The sequence below is a fragment of the Stomoxys calcitrans genome, chromosome 2 (assembly GCF_963082655.1).
Source record: "Stomoxys calcitrans chromosome 2, idStoCalc2.1, whole genome shotgun sequence".
NCBI lineage: Eukaryota > Metazoa > Arthropoda > Insecta > Diptera > Muscidae > Stomoxys > Stomoxys calcitrans.
The window spans coordinates 106,164,451-106,181,854 of record NC_081553.1 but is presented as its reverse complement, the minus strand read 5'-3'; the positions used below and the strand labels follow the sequence as shown (position 1 = coordinate 106,181,854).

At 41.5% G+C, this 17,404-nt stretch overlaps 1 protein-coding gene across 14 annotated transcripts in view; it reads right to left on the bottom strand.

Moving 5' to 3' along the window:
* Window positions 1–17,404, bottom strand: part of LOC106081822 (protein lap4) — a 704,386-nt gene that overhangs the window by 427,431 nt on the left and 259,551 nt on the right. For 13 of the 14 annotated variants that reach the window (XM_059364098.1, XM_059364099.1, XM_059364100.1 and 10 more), the window contains 4 exons: window positions 14,623–14,818; window positions 14,498–14,559; window positions 14,347–14,432; window positions 13,962–14,275 (listed from right to left, as the gene is read on the bottom strand). In XM_059364098.1, the coding sequence (XP_059220081.1) occupies window positions 13,962–14,275; window positions 14,347–14,432; window positions 14,498–14,559; window positions 14,623–14,818 (658 nt within the window). The remainder of the gene's footprint in view (window positions 1–13,961; window positions 14,276–14,346; window positions 14,433–14,497; window positions 14,560–14,622; window positions 14,819–17,404) is intronic. The other variant, XM_059364088.1, reaches the window with a different exon arrangement.

Sequence of the window (17,404 nt, the reverse complement as noted above, 5' to 3'; positions counted from 1 at the left end):
AGAAATCAAAATACTAAAAACTAATTGAATTAGAACAGGGTATTTTTAAAAATCCTTAAAAAATATTGAAAAAAAAGTTTGAAACTTTTTAAATTTTACTCTTCAAACGAAATTTAAAATCTTAATGCCTGAGATATCTTCAGATTTAAAGGCTAACCAGGGAGATTTAAATACAAGTTCATCAAAAACTAAGTTTAAGTAAAGGACTAAGTTTGAATCCTTCAAAGACTGTGGATTGGTTCATCTAAGAGCAAGTCCAAGTTCCTTGAAAGCAAAATTGAAGTTCCTGGTAGTTTAGGTTTAAATTCCTCACAGACTAAATTTACATTCCTCAAGACTAAGTTTTAGTTAAGTCAAGACTAAGATCAAGTTCATAAAAAACTAAGCTTTAGTTCCTGAAATACTGTGTTTAAGTTCCCAAAAATGAAGTTTAAGTTCTCGAAAGACGAAGTAAAAGTTTCTCAAAGACTAAGTTAAAGTTAAAGACTAAGTTCTTTAAGAAGGCAGACTATCTGGCGCTCCATCTGACCTTTATTTTCACAGCGTGTCTGGACCTTCCATATACTCCGAAAGCCTGGCAGAAGACAAGGGTGGTATTTATACCCAAGACAGCGCAAGGCAAGTTGTGCGACACCGAAGGCCTACATACCTATAAACCTTACGTGCTTTTTATTCAAAACCATGGAACGTATTGTCGACACGATGATTAAGAGTAGGACATCGAGCGAACTGCTCGAATAGAAACTACATGCCTATGTCAAGGGAAGGACGGTGGAAACTGCCCTGCACGAGGCTGTGCATTAAATAGAAGAAAGAACTAAGTTATAGTTCCTGAAAGACCATGCTTTAGTTCCTCAAAAACGAAGTTTTAGTTCTCCAAAGACGAAGTTAAAGTTCCTTAAAGACTAAGTTAAAGTGCCTCAAGACTAAATTCTTTAGGAAGGCAGACTGTATGGAGACAATATTTCACCAGCGTGTCTAGCACTTGCATATAGTCCGAAATCCCGACAAGAGGCAAGGATGGTAAGTTTAAGTTTGTAAAGGACTAAGTTAAAATTCTTCTTAATCAGCAAATTTAAGTTCCTTAAGGCACAATTTAAGTTCCTGGAAGTTTATGTTTTAATTCCTAAAATATTAAATTTAAATTCCTCAAGACTAAGTTTAAGTTAATTGATTTTCTCAAAAAACTAAGTTGTAGTTCCTGAAAGACCATGTTTATGTTCTCAAAAACGAAGTTCAAGTTCTCCAAAGACGAAGTTTAAGTTTCTCAAAGACTAAGTTACAGTTCCTCAAGACTAAGTTCTTTCAGAAGGCATATACTCCGAAAGCCCGACATGAGGCAAGGATGGTAAGTTTAAATTTGTAAAGGACTTAATTTGAGTTCTTTTTAAACTTAAGTTTAAGTTTTAAAAGGCAAAATTTAAGTTCCTGGGAGTTTACGTTTTAATTCCTCAAATATTAAATTTAAATTCCTCAAGACTAAGTTTTAGTTAATTGATTTTCTCAAAGAACAAGTTCATAAAAAACTTAGTTTGAGTTTCTGAAAGACTATGTTTAAGTTACTCAAAACGAAGTTTAAGTTCTTCAAAATCTAAGTTAAAGTTCCTTAAAGACTTAGTTAAAGTTCCTCAAGACTAAGTTCTTAATGAAGGCAGACTATCTGGCGCTCCACCTGGCCATTATTTTCACAGCGTGCCTGGGACTTCCATATAAAGGGTGATTTTTTTGAGGTTAGGATTTTCATGCATTAGTATTTGACAGATCACGTGGGATTTCAGACATGGTGTCAAAGAGAAAGATGCTCAGTATGCTTTGACATTTCATCATGAATAGACTTACTAACGAGCAACGCTTGCAAATCATTGAATTTTATTACCAAAATCAGTGTTCGGTTCGAAATGTGTTCAAATTTTGACAAATTTTGTTCAGCGATGAGGCTCATTTCTGGTTGAATGGCTACGTAAATAAGCAAAATTGCCGAATTTGGAGTGAAGAGCAACCAGAAGCCGTTCAAGAACTACCCATGCATCCCGAAAAATGCACTGTTTGGTGTGGTTTGTACGCTGGTGGAATCATTGGACCGTATTTTTTCAAAGATGCTGTTGGACGCAACGTTACGGTGAATGAACACATTTCGAACCGAACACTGATTTTGGTAATAAAATTCAATGATTTGCAAGCGTTGCTCGTTAGTAAGTCTATTCATGATGAAATGTCAAAGCATACTGAGCATCTTTCTCTTTGACACCATGTCTGAAATCCCACGTGATCTGTCAAATACTAATGCATGAAAATCCTAACCTCAAAAAAATCACCCTTTATGATTAAGTTCTCCAAAGTCGAAGTTAAAGTTTCTTAAAGACTTAGTTAAAGTTCCTTAAGACTAAGTTCTTTAAGAAGGCAGACGATCTTGCGCCCCACCTGGCCACTTTTTTCACAGCGTGCCTGGGACTCCCATATACTCCGAAAGCGTGGCAGGAGGCAAGGTTTGTGTTTATACCCAAGCCCGGCAAGGCGAGTTTTCCGACACCAAAAGCCTACAGACTTATAAGCCTTACGTCCTTTCTACTCAAAACCTATTGTGGATTCCTTCATAAAGAGTAGGACATCCAGCGAACTTCTCAAATACAAACAGCATGCCTATGTCAAGGAAAGGTCGGTGCAGACTGCCTTGCACGAGGTTGTGCATAAAATATAAGAAATCTTCGATGCCTAGACACACACATTGGTGGATTGCATTGTCATCGAGGGGGCTTTTAACAATGTGAGGACCGACACACTGATCCAATCCTTAAACCAGTACCGGGTGGACCCGGCCCTTAGAGACTAGATAAACCATATGCTAAGGAACAGGTGGATAAATTTTGTGTCCCACGGCATAAATAGAAGGGAGAAAGTGGCACAAGGCACTCCACAGGGGGGCGTTTTATCTCCTCTCTTATGGGTGACCACCATAAATGACATATTACGGATGCTGACTGAAGAGAGATTTGAATCCGACTGCTACGCAGACGGTGTTATAATACTTCTAAGGGGTAAGGATCCGCACCAGCTATGCAGAAGGGCCGAATGGATCTTGCATATGGCATATGACTGGGCAAGACCCAGAAGTCTTACTGTTAACCCAGAGAGGACTGAAATATGCCTGTTCACGAGGAAGACAAAGGTGGACCAATTTAACGCACAACGTTTCTTCAATAAGACGATTTCGATATCTGACAAGGTCGGATACTTAGTAGTGATCTTGGATAGGAAACTAAATTGGAAGTGTCACATTCAAGAGCGTACTGAGAAGGCTTACAGATGTTTGGCACTATGTAGACGGGCCGTCGGCTCGAAATGGGGCCTGAATCCGGAAATAGTCCACTGGCTCTATAGGAGCGTGATTAGACCAATACTTACTTACGCCCACTAGGGCACTGGAGACTATTCTAGATATCCGACCCATTGAAATACAGATTAAGTGTGAGGCAGCCACTGCGATTATGAGACTTAAGGCGTTGGGAGAATGTATAGAGGATGGGTGCAGCTCATACTATCGCGGTGTAATCGAGCAGACGATAGGAAACCTGGAAGTAAGGGAAGAGGTTTCCGATCGGAAAAAGACCCAGACAGTCAAAAATCGTCCGGATAATTCAGAAGAAGTGTCGTTCATCACAAAGGAGTGGGACAATCTAATTAGATCAGACTACCTCCCCATAACACTTCACCATCCACCCATCACCTGACTTCATAACCTCTGAGCACTGGACGTTTATCAATCAGAAAAAGGCCGATTGGGTCGGAAGAAGTGTCGTTCATCAAAAAGGAGTGGGATAATACTTCACCATCCACCCACCACCTGACTTTAGAACCTTTGAGCACTGGACGTTTATTAATCAGAAGAAGGCTGGTCGGGTCGGCTACAGAGAGTACACCAATCGCCGCTTCAGTGAGCTGACACTCACCTCAAATGTGTTAGTTGCTGAGAGGAAATTCCGAGACATCATTGATGCAGCAGCCGCTCGCTTTATAACAGCCGGTCGAATACCCCAAGTGCGACTCAATTTCCCGGTGCAGGCAGCGGTACACGCAGACGAGAATGATGGGATTTATTGCACGGACCCCGCAAGCCCCACAACCAGCGATCTGAAACTGTACTAAAATAAACAGGGTAGTCAACGAAAATAACTCAGGTAGCGGTTTAGGCCAGCTGCGGTCTACTGTTAACTCACTCTCGAACCCCGGTAGAAGGTATGACGGGACCTCAGTAATTCTTGGCAACGTAACTTTGACTGACCCCAAGAGATGCGCCAGGTTGTTCAGCCGTCAATTTATTATGCATCCCCAGAGTGACAAGGCTAGGAGGAGAGGCATCCGTCGTATCCGTGGTCTCAGAGCCGATGAACAGCCTTTACAATTTACCGTGGACGAAGTTTTGAATGTCACCCGTGGCGCCAAGTCATCCAAGTCGTTGGTCCCCGATGGAATCATTACACTGATGCTGAAGAATCTGGATGTCGAGTCGAGTATCTTACAACTGTCCTCAACCTTTCTTGGAACACTCTTATAGTACATAATGTCTGGAAGATGAGCTGAGTGATACCACTACTGATGCCTGGATGGGACTCCAGTAAGGGGGAGTTGTACAGACCGATCTCACCAGTGACCAAGACGTTTCAGGGAATACTCCTCCCAAGCATCGTTGGAGAATTTCCATACGCCGAGCATCAGCATGGATTTTGAAGATTACATAGCTTAACAACTGCTTTGCATGCCATCACCGTACACATTTTCCGTAACTTCAATCAGCCCTGGCCAAGTGATAGGACGGTTCTAATGCTACTGGACCTATCGAAAGCATTCGACACCGTCAGTCATGCCAGACTATTTGAGGACATGTTAGTGATGTCCCCGTCCCTCCCACAAGGCCTGAAACGCTGGGTCGCGAATTATCTGTGTGGTTGCCAGTAATTTATGGAGTTTAGGTATAAGAACAACGTCAGTCCCTCCAGTCAAGCCTGAAACGCCGGGTCGCGAATGATATGTGTGGTCGCCAGTAATTGATGGAATTTAGGTATAAGAAACACCGTGGGGTGAAACAGGGAGTTCCCCAAGGCACGGTGATATTTCAGGCACAGTTTAACGTCTACCTATCCTAGAGAATCAAAAGTTGTGAAATTTTTTCACTTTCGAGGTATTTGTGGTGTAGTTTTGTTTATAAATAATGAGGATGTGGTTTTGTCTTACTAATAAGGAAAATCCTATTCCTTAGCTTAAAGGCATATTTTTGCATGTATCCTCAAGGTATTAAAAATGCATACCCTCAACAAATTTTTTTTGTACCCATCACCATAGAATGGGTGCATACTAATTTCGTCATTCCGTTTGTAACACCTCGAAATATTCATCTAAGACCCCATAAAGTGTATATATTCTTGATCGCCTCGACATTCTGATTCGATGTAGCCATGTCCGTCCGTCCGGCCGTCTGTCGAAATCACGTTAGCCGTCAAACGCCTAAAGCTAGCCGCTTCAAATTTTGCACAGATACTTAATATTGATGTAGGTCGTTGGGGATTGCAAATGGCCTATATCGGTTCTGATTTGGATATAGCTCCCATATAGCCGATCTCTCGATTTGACTTTTTGATCCCATGGAAGCCACAATTTTTGTCCGATTTGGCTGAAACTTTGCGCATAGTGTTCTGTTATGACTTCCAACAATTGTGCCTAGTATGGGCCAAATCGTTCAAGAACCTGATATAGCACCCATATAAACCGATCTCCCGATTTGGCTTCTTGAGCTCCTGGAAGTCGCAGTTTTCATCCGATTTGGCTGAAATTTTGTACATGGTGTTCTATTATGACTCCCAACAACTGTGTGTACTACGGTTCAAATCGGTCAAGAACCTGATATAGCTCCCATATTAGCCGATCTCCCGATTTGACTTCTTGAGCCCTTACAAGCCGCAATTTTTATCCGATTTGGCAGAAATTTTGCATATAGTGTTCTGTAATGACTCTCAACAACTGTGCCAAGTATGGTCCAATTCGGGCTATAACTATTGGGTTGCCCAAAAAGTAATTGCGGATTTTTTAAATGAAAGTAAATGCATTTTTAATAAAACTTAGAATGAACTTTAATCAAATATACTTTTTTTACACTTTTTTTCTAAAGCAAGCTAAAAGTAACAGCTGATAACTGACAGAAGAAAGAATGCAATTACAGAGTCACAAGCTGTGAAAAAATTTGTCAACGCCGACTATATGAAAAATCCGCAATTACTTTTTGGGCAATCCAATAGATAAAGCACCCATATTTTAGCAGAATGGTGGTGGGTTCCCAAGATTCGGCTCGTTCGAACTTAGCACGCTTTTACTTGTTTTAAATTTATAAATTCTGTATCTCTTTAAAATAATCAATCTCGGTCATTTTTTTTTTTTTTTGCTAAACAAAAGACAATGGGGGTTATTGCTTCTTTTCTTCTGCCAAAGGCAAACAACTCTATTGAAATCAAATAAATCACACACTTAACGTATGGACACATGAGTTTATCGTTTTCTTCTTATTTTTCTTCTTCCAGTCGGCCAGTTCAATATTTGTGATAGTCTGAACAATCCCTTCACAAACAATAGAAGCGGCAAGCAATGTGCAATCAGTCATGAACTATTGAACTGTGCACGGGTCAAAACTTTGCACCTTTTGTAAGCAGGTGAAGAGCATGTCCCATCATCGATTCAATTATTTTTATGGTATCTTCTGGCTTGGTATCGTACTTTGTTTTTTGTTCTGTCAGTGCTCTGTTTGTGGAAAAAAAAGTTACGCGCAAATGTGGAAAAGTTGCATGTTATCGATGTTTGTTCTCGTCTTTGTTTGCTCCAGTTTCGTTTCGTATTCTATTGGGGGCTTTTGTCTGCGTCAAAAAGTCTTGTACGCCACATTCCATGGACTGATATCGATTGTTTCATTATCTTCCGGAAAATAACATCATCAAAGTAAACATTGTGAAGGTGTTTGGTGCGAAATGGAGAGGAAGAAGAGTAATTACCCTCATTGATACATCTAATGATACGAGTGACGAATAAAAGTTTGCCCCAAATGGGGTACAAAAAACAACTCAGTTGGAAATCATTTTAATGTGGTGACTGGCCGATGAAATTAAATGAATTCCATTTGTTTTTATTTATTGAGAATTTAAACAATGAAAACATAATGTGGGAAACGATATGCGAGTATTTATATGGGTTGCCCAAAAAGTAAGTGCGGATTTTTTAAAAGAAAGTAAATGCATTTTTAATAAAGCTTAGAATGAACTTTAATCAAATATACTTTTTTTTGCACTTTTTTTCTAAAGCAATCTAAAAGTAACAGCTGATAACTGACAGAAGAAAGAATGCAATTACAGAGTCACAAGCTGTGAAAAAAAATGTCAACGCTGACTATATGAAAAATCCGCAATTACTTTTTGGGCAACCCAATAAAAAAAGGTTTGAACTATTTTTCCTTGGTAATTCACTTATTATGAGGGGTATTTTTTTGCGGAATGAAAAAAAGACCAAGAAAAATGGGAGTTGTGTACTCGCCACCATGATGGCCGAGCACGAATTCAAGTTGATTTGACCACTGTGCACCATAGCACGGTGACCACTGTGCACCAAGCGAACTACGTGTAAACTTTCCCCGGTATGAGTTTGGTCAATTTCTGCCAAAATCAGACAATTTTTGCGAATTCAGGCAAGGAAAGTGGTGTTCAACCATTACTCTGTGTCTTCTCCGAGTGACACAAAAGTTGCTAGGCAGCCTCCAACTCCTCCTTGCGGACCGACATATTGATCCAATCCTTAGACCAGTATCGGGTGGACTGGGTCATAAGAGACTGGATCAAACATATGCTAAGGAACAGATGGATAATTTGCAGGTCCCATGACATAAATATAAGGGAGAAAGTGGTATAGGGCACGCTACAGGGGTGCATTTCATCGCCATTACTTTAGGTGACCACCATCAATAACCTGCCACGGATGCTGACTGAGGAGGGATTTGAACCCGGACGATGTTATAATATTTCTTAGGGGTAAGGATCCGAACCACCTATGCCGAAGGGCCGAAAAGGTCTTGCGTATGGCATATGACTGGGCTAGACCCAGAGGTCTCAATGTTAACCCAGAGACGACTGAAATATGCCTGTTCACGAGAAAGCCAAAGGTGGACCAATTTGAGGTCCGATATCGATATCTGACAAGGTCAAGTACTTAGAAGTGATCTTGGATAGGAAACTTAATTGGGAGTGTCACTTTCAGGAGCGTACTGAGAAGGCTCACAGATGTTGGGCACTATGTAGACGGGTTGTAGGCTCGAAATGGGGCCTGAATCCGAGGATAGTCCACTGGCTCTATAGGAGCGTGATTAGACCAATACTTACGCTTCAGAAGTTTGGTGGACCGCTAGGGAGAAAATGTGCAACGTAAGGACAGAGAACATGTTGTCTTGGCATAGACAGCGCGATGAGGAACACGCCCACTAGGCCACTGGAAACTATTCTAGATATCCGACCCATTGACATACAGATTAAGTATGAGGCAGCCACTGCTGCTATGAGACTTAAGGCGATGGGAGAATGGATTTAGGATGGGAGCAGCTTATGAAATCGCTGTATAATCGAGAAGAATATAGGAAACCTGGAAGAAAGTGAAGAGGCTTCCGATCGGATACCTGAGACGACACTTGAGGTCGAGTGCGAGGCACTGTTGCCAGAGACACAGTTGTGGATTGACGGAAAAGGAGGGTGATTTGACCAATACTTACTTACGCCTCAGAAGTTTGGTGGACTGCTTTGGAGAAAAGGTGCAACCTAAGGACAGAGAACATGTTGTCTTGGCATACACGGAGCGATGAGGACCACGCCCACTAGGGCACTAGAAACTATTCTAGATATCCGATCCATTGACATACAGATTAAGTGAGAGGCAGCCACTACGTGTAAGGCGATGGGAGAATGGATTGAGGATGGAAACAGCTCATAATATCGCAGTTTAATCGAGGCGAAGATATGAAACCTGAAAGGAAGGGAAGAGGTTTCCGATCGGATACCTGAGACTACACATGAGGTGAAGTGCAAGGCACTGATGTCAGAGACACAGTTGTGAACTGGCGGAATCCTAGTAATGCCATCAAGAAGATCATATTGAGAACCCAAGGACTGAGATATGTTTTGAAATACCTGACCATAGTACCATAATGAAGGCCACCGTAGCGCAGAGGTTAGCATGTCCGTCTATGACGCTGAACGCCTGGGTTCGAATCTTGGCGAGACCATCAGAAAAAAATTGTCAACGGTGGTTTTCCCCTACTAATGCTGGCAACATTTGTACGGTACTATGCCATGTAAAACTTCTCTCCAAAGAGGTGTCGCACTGCAGCACGACGTTCAGACTCGCCTATAAAAAAAGGGGCCCCTTATCATTGAGCTTAAACTTGAATCGGACTGCACTCATTGATATGTGAGAAGCTTGCCCCTGTTCCTTAGTGGAATGTTCATGGGCAAAATTTGCATTTGCGTTTTGACCGTCATACGGTCCTGCAGGCGGAGATCCGGGCGATCACGCGATTCGTGAGGTGGTGTGGTGCTAACGCGAGGACGTCGAGTGTGAACATCATTACGTACAGTAAAATTGTCATAAGGGCAACAACAACCAGGACGGTAAGGTCACAAACAGTCTTGGAATGTAAGAAAGAGATCAACGCCTTCTTTGTAGATGCCAAAATCCGCATCGTTTGGGTGCCGGGCTATAATGGAGTAAGGGGGAATGAAAGGGCAGACGAGTTGGCAGTGAAGGCCAGAGGACTGCCGTCAATAAGCACGGTTAACACGAAGCCTTTAGGGTCGACGCAGTCCTAGTTAAGGGCGTGGGCGACGAATGCGCATGTAACACTGTGGAACAGCGAAACAGTCGGTAGGACGACGAAAATCCTATCAGGTGATCCGGATCGAGGCTATTACTATGAGCTCGACGCAGTCCGATTTGAGGGCGTAAGCGACAAACGATCATGTAACACTGTGGAACAGCGAAACAGTCGGTAGGACGGCAAAAATACTATGGGGGGATCCGGATCGTGAGAAGACGAGGCTATTACTGAAAGGAAGTAAGAAGGAGGTCAGTAAAGCTTTTGGTATCATAACAGGACACATAGGACTATGAGCTCGACGCAGTCCGATTTGAGGGCGTAAGCGACAAACGAGCATGTAACACTGTGGAACAGCGAAAGGGTCAGTAGGAAGGTGAAAATCCTATGAGGTGATCCGGATCGTGAGAGGACAAGGCTATTACTGAAAGCAAGTAAGAAGAAGGTCAGTATAGCTTTTGGTATCATAACAGGACACATAGGACTACGAGCTCACTTATGCAAAATCGATGCGGCAAGTGTAGGATATTCATTGCTGTCCACAGGTTGCGAATAGTGGAATGCTCCATACGGAGTTGTTGCAATGGCAGTCGCGGGCAATCAGCGTTGTCGAGCGGAGAGTCTCAGCGAGAGGCCGGGCGGCACCGGCTCTTGCGTAAATACTGAGTGCCTATGATGCTCGATATGACAAGGCGAGTTATCGACACCTTTAAATAACCAATGGCCACCGGTTTTACGCACCGGATTGACCTGATGGAATCCCCAACGACAAGGGCTGCCACCTCAGTGTATGTGTTCGTCGTTTCTCGTCATAGGAGAGACACATCCCGGAGTGCCTTCTCCACACGCTTCTGGTCCGTGCCGGGATTGAAAAGAACCCCGAATCTTAGTTCTGTTCGGTTTGCCAGAACCGCCTCCACCGTCGGTCGGTGTCGATGAGGTGTAATCGGTGCATGGAGTGGGTACATTTACAATCTTGCTCTGGTCTCACTTCACTACGGGAGTATAGTCACACTGAATATGTTGCAAGGTGCTGTGCGAACATAGACGGCAGTGGGTTACAAGCATCGTCGTCGTCGCCTTCTGCGTTCTCGTCGTCGGACTATGTGACCTACCCGACCTCTACCGTGTGGCAATATATGCAACAGCAGCATCCCAGCCCTAATATTGCCAGGCCAGTGCCGGGAAGTGTATCAACTAAACTGCAACGGTCTCCGTGGCAAGATCGATGAGATTGTGGAAGAACATATTGGTCGCAGCGATCCAGGAGACAAAGCTGACCAACACCAGCGGCTTACACAGTTGTCACGAATACAATGTGGACTAATATACAGATCTGTCAGAATGCCGCCCGTCGAACTGCGACGGGTTGTGTCTTTAGTTCTCATGTGGACCACCTCCATCAGGAGACAAAGATCCTTCTAGTGCGAAGACATAACTACATGCTGTCTAAGTAATACCTTCTGGGCTGTTATCGCAGAGACCATCCAAATCATCATCGTGTGGATAGATATCCACAGCCCAGAAGCCTTAAGGAAGATCTACATGGTCTAGAGCGGGAGGTTCAGCGCTACAAGAGAGAACCTCTAGATCAAGTGGCATATCGAACGGGTCCAGACAACAGTCATGCCGACACGGTAGCAGATGCGGTAAATAGCTACCAGGGGAATGTAGTCATTGAAGAACGGCCGCCTTCCATTGCACCTGAAGAAATTGACATCCCCCGGCAACCCAGAGTAGTTCTGGCTCAATTACGATCCGGCGGATGCAGCCACCTCAACTCGTACAGAGCAAGAATTGATGCCGACGTGCAAGATGTATGTCCCGATTGTGATTGGGGACCACACGACACATGTCACCTGTTTAACAGCCCAGCCAGACACACTGGACTCAGACCCAAATCCCTCTGGACGCACCCCGTCTTAGTAACTGCCCAGCCAAACCAAGATCAATCTGGACGCACCCCATCTTAGACGCAGAGTTTCTGGATCTGGACACTCAACAGAATCAAGCAGACGAAAAATAGAACACAACAAACTGCTACAACAACAACAACAACCTGAAATGTCATGACGGTCAATAACATCCTTAATGAGAGCTTAGATCAACATTTCGAAACTTTACAAACGGATTCATGATGCCAGTAAACCAACCACGGTACGGTGGAGGATGAAAAAACTTTGCTATACTCCCTTAGAAGGACAATAAATCCATCCATAATTCTAATTTAACGCATTTTCATACCCTCCACCATAAGATGGGGGTATACTAATTTCGTCATTCTGTTGGTAACACCTCGAAATATGCGTCTGAGACCCCATTTAAAATCTATCTAACCATGTCCGTCCGTCTGTCTGTCGAAAGCACGCCAACTTTCGAAGGAGTAGAGCTAGCGACTTGAAATTTTGCACAAATACTTTTTATTAGTGTAGGTCGGTTGGGATTGTAAATGGGCCAAATCGATCTATGTTTTGGTATAGCAGCCATATAAACCGATCTTGGGTCTTGACTTCTTGAGTCTCTAGAGGGCGCAATTCTCGTCCGATTTGACTGAAATTTTGCACGTGGTGTTTTGGTATCACTTCCAACAACTGCGCTAAGTATGGTTCAAATCGGTCCATGTTTTGATATAGCTGACATATGAACCGATCTTGGGTCTTGACTTCTTGAGCTTTTAGAGGGCGCAATTCTTATCCGATTTTGCTGTAATTTTGCACGTGGTGTTTTGGTAACACCTCCAACAACCGTGTTTAGTATAATTCAAAACGGTTCAAAATCTGATATAGGTGCCATATAAACCGATCTTGAATCTTGACTTCTTCAGCCTCTAGAGGGCGCAATTCTCGTCCGATTTGACTGAAATTTTGCAGGTAATGTTTTGGCAAAACTTCCAACAACTGCGCTTAGTATGGTTCAAATCGGTCTATGTTTTGATATAGCTGACATATGAACCGATCTTGGGTCTTGACTTCTTGAGCCTCTAGAGGGCGCAATTCTTATCCGATTTGACTGAAATTTTGCACGTGGTGTTTTGGTATCACTTCCAACAACTGTATTAGTATAATTCAAATCGGTTCATAATCTGATATAGCTGCCATATAAACCCATCTGGGATCTCGACTTCTTGAGCCTCTAGAGGGCGCAATCTTCATCCGATTTGGCAGAAATTTTGTACAACGGCTTCTCTCATGACCGTACGTGTCTAATATGATCAGAATCGATCAATAGCTTGATACAGCTCCCCTATAAACATATCTTCCGATTTTGCTTTTTGAGCCCCTACAAGGCCAATTCTTATCCGAATGAACTGAAATATTCTACAATGTTCAGCACTCATTTATGGTCCGAATCGGACTATATTCATTATTCTTGGTTTGCCTAAAAAGAGATACCGCGCATAGGACTCGACAAATGCGATCCATGGTGGACCGTATATAAAATTCGGCCCAGCCGAACTTTGCACGCTCTTACTTGTTTATATTGTTTGATTAAAGTAAAGCTAAATAAATGTTTAACTAAAAAAATTACCTATGCAATGTACCACTACTTGTACTTTAACCTGCGTTTAAAGCACACACACATACAATTGGAAGTCACAAAATAAAAGAGTTCATAGATATATTCAAAGTAAGAAAAGTGCAGTTTCAATTTATTGAAAGACAGTGAAAATCAAAAAGTTATTTAAAATAAGAAACAAAGGTAATAAACAAAAATATTTCATTAAAATAATAATACTTCACATTATACTTAGGTATAATTTAAAAAAAAAATCAAAAATTCAAATTTTATAAAAGCAAAAAACAAAAACGTGAAACTAGCGCCACTTCCTCCTTCGCAAGTAGGACTTGCCCCACATGAAGCTCAAAGTTCAACTGTATTAGACATGGCACAAAAGCACAAACACACACACACACACATATACATTTGATTTGAGTGTGGTTGAGATGTAGTGGGGCGTAGGTGGGGGAGGTGTAAGATGAAAGAAGGAAAATATGTAGGAGTGTTGTTGTTAAGTGTTAAACCCATCACCAAATGAAAGCTCAATTTTCATTGACTACATGTTGTGCGTACTCACCATCGGATACGATGGCCACTGGATGGGCACTATCAGCGGGCAATGTCAATTTTTGTTGTTGCTGCTGTTCTTGTGCTGTTGGCGGTAGTATGGGTGAGAGAGGAGCCTCAAAGGGCACCGGAGGAGGAGCATTCTTTTCATGACCCTCCGTTTCGTTTTCATGCTCATCTGAGGGATTTTCAGCTATTGGCGATTGCACCAAAGTGGGCAGTTTAGTTTTTTCTTGTTGCAAAGCATTGGTCAAGATCTCATGTTCTTTTTTGCTGCTGATACTGTGTTGGACACGTTTATTTTTGAGATGATGGGGAGTGTCACTGCAAGTAGGGGGGAAACAAAAAAAAAATTAATTTAAAAAAAAATAAATAAATAAAATTCTAAAATTTACCGCCTATGTAGTTTCGGTGGTCTATTGCGGAAATCCTCCTCCTCATCATTCTCAACTTGAAAGCCAACACGTCGCTCAGATTGGTCCTGAAAGGGTTAACAAAATATATAAACTAAAGCAATTTCCTAATTTTCCCATAGAGGTCACTTACATATTCGTCATCCTCTTCTTCTTCCTCCTCATGCTCACCAGTGTCTTGGCTAGCCACAATACCTAGTATTAAAAATTGATATATTAACCTTCTGTAACGCTTTTTGTGTTTTTATTGAAACTCACCAGCAGTTGGTGTTATGTTTTGCTTTTGGTGCTGTTGCTGAGATGACTGGGTTTGAGTCTTCACTAACAAGTGTTGAGTCGGTGTGTGGAGAGTTGGTTGCTTCAATGATTGTTCCATACTATAGTTGCTAGATGGCGATGTTGTACTCTCCACAGTGGTGGAACTGAAATCTTGTTTCACCAACAAGGGATGCTTCTTTGGAAAAGAACAAGAAAAGAAAAAACGAATAATTGATGTTAATACATAAAATAAAAAAATAAATTTTTTTCATTAACAGTCTGTACCATATAGACAGTAAAATTTTACAAAAATCTTGAAATATCTAAAATGTTTTTATTTGGTTTTTGTCTTGGCTATTCATAACAAAATGTGTCTTTGCTGACATGTGTTGAATAAACCAACCCAACTAAAATACTATGTGGTGAGTATTTTGCAAAATGCTGCCAGATTGGGAGGAATAAAAGGGGACTAAAAATAATCCCTTGTGAAAAATTTTTGAACGTACAACTAAACCAGTCAGGAAAGGCAAAAGTCGGGCGGTGACGACTAAAAAAATATTTTACACCTAGCCTATAACTACAATACAAAATGGGATCTATATCTAATTCTGAACCAATTTTTATGGACCTTGGCGGATGTTTTTAGATATTTTGCTAATAAATGAGCTTGCAGTTGCTTGCAGTAGAAGTGAAAATCGGGCAATAAACATATATGGCAAATATATGTTTATCTGAACCGATTTACATGAAATTCCTTCCTGCCACATTTCGAGAAACGGTTAGTAAATGAGCACTAAATTCAATATTGGACGAACATATATATGGGAGCTATATCTAAATCTGAACCAATTTCAAGCAAACTTCTTAGAAATTGTGGAAGTCGTCTAGGAAAGTGTTTTACAAAATTTTGGAAAGATTGGTCAATAAATGCGTTTGCAGTGGCTCTAGGAGTGAAAATCGGGCGATATATATATGACAGCTATATCTAAATCTGAACCGATTTCGATGAAATTCACTGAATTCTATGACCATAATGCCGAGAGCCGAGTCGTTTCTGCCAAGTTTCAAGAGAATCGGTTAACAAATGACCATGTTAAGGCATTTTTACTGCAAATCGGACGAATATATATATGGGAGTTATATCTAAATCTAAATGGATTTTTTCCAATTTCAATAGGCTTCGTTTCTAGGCCGAAAAACATGCCTGTACCAAATTTCAAGACGGTCGAATGAAAATTGCGACGTAGTTTGTACCCAAAATATAATGGACAGACGGACAGACAGACAGACGGACTTAGCTAAATTGAATCAGAAAGTGATTCTGAATCGATCGGTATGCTTATCATTGGGTCTATCTCTCTTCCTTCTGGGTGTTAAAACAAATGCACTAAGTTATAGTACCCTGTACCACGGTAGTGGCGTACGGTATAAAAATCATTAATCAGAAAAAAATTTCCACAGAAGTATGGAAAAATATGGTAAACCGATTACAGAGACGGGAGCTCTTGGCCGATAAGTATCCATCAGGCTAGTCCAGTACATAGAAACAGGTGTTACACACTGGGATAGAATCGAAAAAAAATCGAGTAAAAAATGTTCTATTTGAGAACGGCCAGACAAACATTTTTGAAACTTGAAATGCTTAGAGCTGAGTCATCGAGATCATGTGCAAAATTGCAAGGCCTTAGATGGTCCAGGCGCCTCTTGGCAGTTTTTAAATTTGGCCACCTCGACATTTCGAAAAATTTTTTGGGCTGCCAAATCTTCTAAAATGATTCAAATCTTTGCTGGATAATGCTGAAAAATCCCCAAAGTTCACAACTGGTTTCGGGGATATAAGACTTTTTATTATTCCCTCCAATATGGGATGGGAGTATACTAATTTCGTCATTCTGTTTGTAACTACTCGAAATATACGTCTAAGACTTTTTAAGTCGATCTAGCCATGTCCGTCCGTCTGTCTGTCTGTCGAATGCACGCTAACTTTCGACGTAATACTTCCAATTAGTGTAGGTCGGTTGGGATTGTAAATGGGACATATCGGTCCATGTTTTGATATGGCTGCCATATAAACCGATCATGAATATTGACTTCTTGAGCCACTAGAGGGCGCAACTCTTATCCGATTTGGCTGAAATTTTGCATGAGGAGTTTTCTTATCATTTCCAACTATGCTAAATATGGTTAAAATCGGTTCATAACCTGATATAGGTGCCATATAAACCGATCAGGAATTATGACTTCTTGAACATCTAGAGGGCGCCTTCTCCTATTCCTATTCGATATGGCTGAAATTTTTGGGTGAAGTGTTTCGTTATGACTTTCAACAACTCTGCTATGTATGGTTCAAATTGGTCCATATTTTATTACGACTTTTAACAACTGTGCCAAATAGGGTTCAAATCGGTCCATAACCTGATATAGCTGTCATATTGGGTTGCCCAAAAAGTAATTGCGGATTTTTCATTCTTTTAAAAAATACGCAATTACTTTTTGGGCAACCCAATATAAACCGATCTTGGATCTTGACCTCTTGAGTCACTAGAGGGCGCAATTCTTATCTGATTTGGCTGAAATTTTGCATGAAGTGTTTCGTTATGACTTTCAACAACTGTGTCAAATATGGTTCAAATCGGTACATAACCTGATATGGTTACCACATGAACCGATATTGACTTCTTAAGCTACTAAAGGTCGCAACTCTTATCCGATTTGGCTGCAATTTTGTGCAACGCCTTCTCCCATGACCTTCAATATACGTGTCAAATATGGTCTGAATCGG